Source organism: Lytechinus variegatus, chromosome 16 (genome assembly GCF_018143015.1).
Source record: "Lytechinus variegatus isolate NC3 chromosome 16, Lvar_3.0, whole genome shotgun sequence".
Taxonomy (NCBI): domain Eukaryota; kingdom Metazoa; phylum Echinodermata; class Echinoidea; order Temnopleuroida; family Toxopneustidae; genus Lytechinus; species Lytechinus variegatus.
The window spans coordinates 3,713,868-3,722,500 of NC_054755.1; the positions used below are offsets into that span (position 1 = coordinate 3,713,868).

The 8,633-nt window shown below is 36.4% G+C and overlaps 1 protein-coding gene across 1 annotated transcript in view; it reads right to left on the minus strand.

The window, feature by feature from the left end:
* LOC121430180 (sushi, von Willebrand factor type A, EGF and pentraxin domain-containing protein 1-like) overlaps positions 1-8,633 on the minus strand; it is a 106,726-nt gene that overhangs the window by 65,589 nt on the left and 32,504 nt on the right. The window contains exons 7-10 of the mRNA XM_041627458.1: positions 5,252-5,521; positions 2,587-2,740; positions 1,959-2,090; positions 1,101-1,218 (exon numbers count right to left, since the gene is read on the minus strand). Coding sequence (XP_041483392.1) covers positions 1,101-1,218; positions 1,959-2,090; positions 2,587-2,740; positions 5,252-5,521 — 674 coding nt within the window. The remainder of the gene's footprint in view (positions 1-1,100; positions 1,219-1,958; positions 2,091-2,586; positions 2,741-5,251; positions 5,522-8,633) is intronic.

Genomic DNA, 8,633 nt, shown 5'->3' on the forward strand with positions numbered 1-8,633 from the left:
TAGAAAGAAAAACAGAAAATACCATTAAAACAGAAAAATCTTATGACACAATAAAGTATAAACTGAGGAGCAATTGCCATATGGCTTAGAAATGAGTAACATACACATGGGATTCCAGCATCGTGTCTGGTCTTTTCCATAAAATGATGGTACATTTTCCCACATTTGCCTATATTGATAGCAATTTTCAGTGCATTTGTTTTTCAAACTTTTTCAAACTTTCTAATTTGGATTCCCCCTTTAAAAGGTGAAAGTAGCTTTGAAAGAAGCTTGAAAGAAAACCTTGTTGGATTCTTAGGTTTTTGCCATACAATTTTGTCCACTTTGCCAGATCAGAAAATGATAATAGGAATTTAAGTAGCGCCATCTATCTTGAAACCTTTTCAAGAAGCAATATCATTATCAATACCCCAGCTTTAGCTGAGAAAAAAAGCTTCAAGTGTTCACTGCATTTCAGGAATTAATCCTGCAGTCAATATTTTCAACCATATGCCTCCCTTTAACTTCTTTACATACAAGCACATGCACAATATATCGGTGGTTAATTGTTTATATTCTATCATCCTCTCAAGCAGATACATAAACACAGTGATATCAAGGGTCAATTTCCTTTTCCTGTGGTAAATGGAGTTTCTTCTTTTTTACCTCATACGAGAATGCCTAATTACTTCATCACTTTGATTGTTTGGCTCACATGAACATATTGAAATCAGCATGTCCAGGCATGAAATACATGTATAGGTATATAAAATAGAACTCTATGAATGGGTCATTTAAAGGTTGTTTAAACCTAGGGTGTATTTAAACTGGAACGATAAAGAAAAATACTTCCACCAATTCATGTATTGCAATGCATAATTGATTAAGAAATATATACTTCCATCATTTATTTTCTTCATCACTCTTTTGCCCGAATGTTGAAGTCTCATATATTTTCAACATCCCTCCTAGCACCATATAAAGTTACATGAAGCCATCTGACTCAATTTGTTGGAAGCCACTGTAAGCTACTGAAATCATTGGGTCTGAATGGATGAATGAAAATCTCTCAGTGAAAGTCATCAAGAGCCTTTATGAAGCAATTCCCAAGTTATACTTACACGGAACAACTCGATGTCAAAGTACTTTGCCCCCGACTTCTGGTATATTCTCTGAGATTCCAAGCCATCAAAATCGACAGAATTGATGACGCCATCGCCCCTCGTGGCGTAAAATAACCTGAATTAAAAGAATAGATGGCAATTTCATGACATTTTTTGTCCATCTAGGGAGAATGAGATGACCCTCTCCCATAGGCTGCTATATATAAAATTTGAAGTGAGGGGGGAGGAGATAATTAATAATAATAATATAGAGTATTTCTAAAGCGCCAAATCCACATTGATTATGTGCTCAAGGCGCTGAAATATACTTGGTATATTATTATTACCCCGGCTGTAGCTGAGCGGCCATATAGGCACTAAACCATTCAAGGAATTAATCCTACCGGGTACCCATTCACCTCACCTGGGTCGAGTGCAGCACAATGTGGATATATTTCTTGCCGAAGGAAATTACGCCATGGCTGGGATTCGAACCCATGACCCTCTGTTTCAAAGTCTGAAGACTAATCCACTGGGCCACAATGCTCCACATAGGAGACATGCATTGATATACCAAAACAGGAATTCATATTACAGTACATGATATCAACGAAGGTAATGGTACAAGCAATTCATAAAATCAACAAGGTAGCAACAGGCTTGTAATTGATTAGTTTTTAGGGCAATAAATGACATTAAAAATATAAAACTTCAGCTTTTAACTTATTACTAATGAAGTCTAGAGCAAGTTCTTGAAACAGTTTAGCCTGAAGGATCTAAACAATATAATTGCACATGTTCATATGAAATTATCACATTGAGTGTTTTTAACCACTGTAAATGGGAACTTAGACATGATGGACTAGAGTTTTTAACCTGTCATTGATGAAATCTATAGCAAGTCCGTTGGGTGAGTTGAGACCGGTTTTGATCAGCATATGTCCTGTTCCATCGAGATTAGCTCTCTCAAGTTGTGATGGAGGTCCAAACTCTGTCCAAAACATCAATCTGTCATTCAATAGTCCAAGGAAATGAAGATTTTTCAGTTTACTCCATATTACACGTATGTAAAGTATATCTATATGTTTCTAGATCTAAAATTCAATTAAATTATGAAGATCTTGGTGAAAACTCACTTTTGAATTCATTTTTTAGTACATAAAGTCACAAAATGAAGTGAAAGTCAAATAACTCAAATTCATAGTTTATGACAAACTAAAATGAAATCTTATGAAATGTCACCAAACTTTCTTCAAACATTACAATGAATATGGAAACCGCAAAACTTTTCTACATTGCAAACATGATCTGTCAAGAAATTCAAAGATCATTTCATCCGTACTTGTTGATAGACAAGCTATCAGGTCTGACAACTTGCCTTAATATTGATTGGCCGAGTGGCACATGCATCTGACTGTTACTATGTTAACTGACAATTAAAACATACTTCAGATGAAACATCCGACAAGTCCTCTTATTCCCCCGGTCCACCATGTATACTTACTTCAAATTTGCGTGGATAACAATACTTCTTGGACGTATCACATCATCTACTATGAGGAATTTCCTTCTGCTACCATCGTATCGTGACACCGCTATGTGACGCCTGACCGCATCTGTCCAGTATAGATTCTGGTTCAACCAATCTACAGCTAGCCCTGTTTAATAAGCATTTTTTTTATAAATACCAGTAGTAGTAACAATTTCAATCAACAACAACCAACACAATATTTTACTATTTACTATTCTAAGCTATTCTTTACAAGCTGCAGTCCAGGGGAATAAAAACTCTTGTATCTGGTGTTTTATTTAACTTCACAACTTCAAATTTTCACAATATGACGAAGAATTTTTCTTTCAGATAATCCAATTTTCTACATCTTACTCTTGGAAGACCAATTAACTATTTTAGGCTTTTAATAATAATAATAATAATAATAGGTCCATTTATATAGCGCAGCTACTATGTGCATATACTCTACTGCGCTTTGATAATTGGTATCATATTATTACCCCGGCTGTAGCTGAGCCGCCATATTAATAGGCGCTAAAGCGTTCAAGGAAAAATCCTACCGGGTACCCATTCACCTCACCTGGGTCGAGTGCAGCACAATGAGGATAAATTTCTTGCTGAAGGAAATTACGCCATGGCTTTTTACATGGGAACCTTCCCTATACAGCGCGTCCCAAAAAAAACTATACACTTTTGAAATGGCCGCCAAATAAAAAATCTAGCACTTTGGGGAAAAAGACTCTGATATATGGATAGCCAATGAAGTCAACTTTCAAATGACACCAAAAAGTTGGAAAAATATTAATGCTTGAGCGAGCACTGCCCACTGAAACAAAGGGTATGAAAATTAGGGTGGGCTGGAATTAGCCTTCCAATTTATTTCAGTTGTTGAGAGGCAAATCATTTCGAACTTACAAAGTTAAGGGCGTTGTGATAAATTAATGATCAACCTTGATCAGTTTTGATAGCTTAAGCAAATTTTTAAAGTTATTAAATTGAACTTTTATGCATGAGTGAACACAAATTACACTTTTGGAGCAGCATTTCAGCTTTATCATTTGGATCTCTTTTGGGGCAGCATTTCAACTTTATCATGGCGATCTCGGCAATGTGTTCATGGGAGTCGGCCAGTCGGGAGAATAGGGGGTGAGATAGGGCTTAAGTGGGAGAAGTAGGTTGATGGAATAAGGGTCAACAGAACATTCAGCCCCGCCCCCTCCCTCTTTCCCACCCTCCCCTCCTGTTGAGAGACTGATGGCTATTCTTATGTACATGTGAAGTCCAGAGCAGAATGTTGGTTTAATGATTAATTCTGAATTAGGGCATCAACTTTTTCCTATCAATCATTCAATCAACAATTTATCAGTAAATTAACTCATTCAATATGCAATGTGATCAATAAAACATTCATTTTTTTTCCAATAAATTATTTCATTAATCATCATAATCATTAATTTTTTTTGGCAATCATTCAAACTGACCATCAGCCACCGGTCACTTTGAAGTTAAGTTTTGAAAAGGCCACAATCCGGGAGATGAGACAGAGAGAGGGGGGGGGGCTGGAAAATGGAGATGAAGAGGGGAGGGTACCTACATGTATGACTTTTAATTTGTAAAACGACAAAAAGAAGAGGAATGCCCTTTTAACCAAGTCTTAGCATACCTCGCCCTCTTGCTTGTAACAGGTACATGTACCATCACGTTACTCTGACTCTCATGAACACACTTCTGATGTCCACAAGATGAATATGCTACACTAAAATTGCATTCCTGTTCACTCATGCAGTACATTTCGATTGAGTAATTCATGAAATTTGCCTATTAAAACCAAAACTTATCTCACTCATGAATAACACCCTTAGCTTTGTAAGTTCCAAAGGACTAACCTCTCAAAAAACTGTATGGCTAATTCCTGCCCAGCCTAGCCAAGCTTAGTCTCCCAGGAGGAGAGAAGTGGGGGGAGGGGGTAGAGATGGAGGGAGGGGTTGCTAAATGTTCTGTTGACCTTAAGCCCATCGACTTACTGCACTTACCTAAGTCATATTACCCCCTCTTCTCCTGACTGTCATGAACACATTGTTAAGATCCACATGATCCACATGATAAAGCTGCACTAAAAATTGCAATTCATGATCACTCATGCATTAAATTTCAATTTAATAACGTATGAAATTTTCACAAACAACAAATTGATAACATCTGATCTTTAACTCACCAAATAACCTTCAACTTTGCAAGTACCAAACAAAACATCTGAAAGAAATTGGAAGGCTAATTCCAGCCCACCCTAATTTGCATACCCTCTGTTTCAGTGGGCAGTGCTCGCTCAAGCATGAATAATTTTCCAACTTTTTGGTGTCATTTGAAAGTTGACTTTATTGGCTTTCCATATCTATAAGTCTTTCCCCCCGAAGTGCTACATTTTTTATTTGGCAGCCATTTCAAAAGTGTATAGTTTTTTTTGGGACGCACTGTAGTGGCTTACTGTTGATTTGGGAAGGCTGCATGGTCACATTATAAATTGCAAAGTATTAAGGGATATTTGCATCTAACTGTAATAATGCAAATCAATATCTTAACATCATAATAAGAACTATATAAAATGGTATTTATCCAAGTCACATAGAAAAAAAATTAAATCATGAAAAGTAATTACCTTCTGCACTCCCTACTCCACCAACAATGGTCTTGATGGAACGACCGCTGTAAAGGCGAACCCGATAAATCTCCCGCTTTCCATAGTCGGAATAGAACATCATTTCCGCCCTGGCGTCCATCTCGATGGCTACCAGGAGGGTGCGATTCGCGACGAGATACTTGTTCTTCACGGTCTGGGATTCTGAGATGTCGGCAAAGTTTGACGGGAAGCGGGTGATTTCATTTCGGGTGACAAACAGGAGCTGGGGTTTGCCTATCTTTTCACTATCTAGAAAATTAATAAGATTTTCAAGTAAAAGATGAATTTTCACAGGTGCACCTTACTATGGCTCGTGTCTTTTTCAAAGGATGTGGAAGTTGTAAGATGCATGAAACAAATCAAACAATTTACACATATGTTTTGAGCAATGACCTAATAGACTTAAAAAGTCATCAGTTACAGCATGTCTTACATGTAGTTTACAGAACTCAAAACCTTTTAAATCTACATTAATGACCTTTTAAACTGACAAAATCACAAGCATCAGATTTCAATATTTTTAGGGCAAGGCAACTCTTCTGGTCGACATTTCTGTATTTCATCAGAAATGGTAAAAAATGTTAAAGGCCTAGGTGAAAAGCAATGAGGCTTGATGCATCCACGACCACGATTTATTCAGGCCTGATTCAGTTTCCATCAAACTGACCTGATAAACCTAAAAGATCTTAGCCTTGTCTTTACAAATCACTTATCCACCTATAATCAGATTCAAGATAATGCCTTTACATTGCCTTATTGACCTGGGCCCGTCTTAACAATTCCATAAACGAGATAAGCATGCTTAAGTCAAAAATCTAAGCGTTTTGTCTTATTTTTCTGTCTAAGATAAAACTCTTAGCCAAAACGCGTATTCCATAAAGAATTGGCTAAGAATTTTGTCTTAGAATTTGGCTAAGAGGTTTTGCGCAACTAAGACAGATATAGGATGAATGGCTAAGTAACTTTTCTTAAAACTGCAGATTCTGTATTTCATACATACAACATGGCTAAGAATTAAGCCCTAACTTTAAGACAGCTGTGAGTTTCTTAATTGTATTACCTTCAAGGTAATTCAGCCAACAAAATTTTACAGTTTATACCTATATTGCATTTCGAGCTCCTACTTCATTTTTTAAACCGATTTTCATGAAATTTTGAACACACATTGGTCTTAAGGTAAGGAGGTGGAAGATGTTTTTCTTTTTCAGAAATTGTGTTGCCATGGTAACAATATATTATGGCCAAAATTTTGCCGTTTAAAATACTTCTTTAATTTTCTACCAATTCTCATGAAAGTTAGCTCACACATTGGATTTGAGGAAAGATGTGCAAGACACATTAATGCATGTGTCAGAAAATGTGTTGCCATGGTAACGGTATATAATGGCAAAAATTATGTATAAATCTTACTACTTCCTCAGTTTTTAACCAATTTTCCTGAAATGTGGCACAAACATTAGTCTTGATGTGAAAATGTGCAAAACATATTTTATGCCTATATAAAAAATTGTGTTGCCATGGTAACAAAAAATACCAAATATAAATGAAAATCTTGTGATTGAATTACTTTATCAGTTTTCAACTGGTCTATTCTCCTAAATACTTGGCATGTATACACATTAGTCTTGAGTTGAAGATGTCAAAGACATATTTTTGCCTGTATCAAAAATCGTGTTGCCATGGTAACATATTATTTAATGAAAATCTTGTAATTCGAACTCCTTCATCTTTTTCAACCAATGCTCATGAAATTTGGCACACACATCAGTCTTGAGTTAAAAATGTGCAAGAATATTTTTGTCTGTATCAGAAATCGTGTTGCCAAGGCAAGGTTACAACATATTATATAATGAAATTAGGTGAAAATCTTGTGGTTTGAAACCCTTTTTAGTTTTCAACCAATTCTTATAAAAGTTGGCTCACACATTGATTTTGAGGTATAGATCTGCAAAACATAGTCTATATTGGAAAATTTGTTGCATGAACCCATTTTTCTGTGGCCGGTCGAGACAAGTATTTCCTAATAAAACCAATATTTCGCAATTGGTAGTGAACTGATCTACAAATAAAAGAAATGTGATTAGACATGTGAGAATCAAAAACTAGGCCTATACCGAGATTGCGACAAGAACTTGACAGATTTACAGTGAGGCCAGAAAATGAGATTGAGTCGATGTGGATTTTACTAAGATGTACCGGTACTTTGGAGCCAAAAAGAAAAAAATTCACATTTGGCTGGATTCAACTTAATGCTAGATCCCTAGCCTACTTCCTTTTTGAATAGATCTAGACTAGCCTACATTTACTATTTTTAAAAACTAGAATCTATATTTTGATAGAGTCTACAAGTCTCTACTCTAGATCTCGACCTATAACTATGAACACCTAGATTGATATAGTTCTACTTCTACTAGATCTAGATAGGGTATAGCTTTTAGTCTTATTTTTCGTCTAGATCTAGGCCTACGTTAGAGATTCTAGATCAAACAGTAGACTAGTCTGAGATCAGCCAGTCCTAACGTTAGGGCTACCGGCTAGGCTAGAAATAGAATCTAGAATGAATTTGAAGAAAGTATAGCCATAATAGGCTAGGCCGCCTAGACCTGAAGTAAATTTTTATATAAATCTAGGCCCCAGTCTAGACTGAGCTGTTGGTCTACTACTAGTACTAGGCTTTACTTTAGGCCTGTTTTCTAGAAACCTAGATCTAAACAAACTCCCCAAAATGTATAAATTAATATCCCCTCCAAACAAATAAATGGACCTAAAACAGAAGTAGACCTAGGCCTAGTCCTAGATCTACTTGGAATCTACATAGATGTCTAGGTCAGGACTAGGCCTAGATCTAACTAGTTTAGGCGTAGTTGGCAAGCAATGCATAAAGATAGGCCTAGCACTTAGCAGTAGCACTGTATGTCTGTAGACAGGAATAACCGTCGTTTCTGGGAATTTATTGAAAAGTTTCTGACATTTACTGTCATATCACATTGGTGAGATTAGGGTCTAGGCCAACGTAATGTTCTTAGACTGTCGAGTGTCGTACTCGTAGTTTAGCAGAAAAATCAAAATACAGTCGGAGACAGAAGCTTTTGGTCTAGGCTAGGCCTAACTCTAAGTCAGATCTATTCAAGTCCTACATGTAAATCTATCCCTGTCCTAAGTAAGGCTAAGCCAGGCTAAGTCCTGAATGTTGTTCTAGGCCTAGACAAATACTAATATACCTAGGTCTAGGCCTATATGATGTATTATTATATAGCTTCAGTCTCGGTTGCTCCACTATGTCTATGGCATGCCACTACTACTAACAAAGTTACGTTTTGCAGCCTTCATAAAAACGTAAAAAAAAGTAAAAAACAATGTT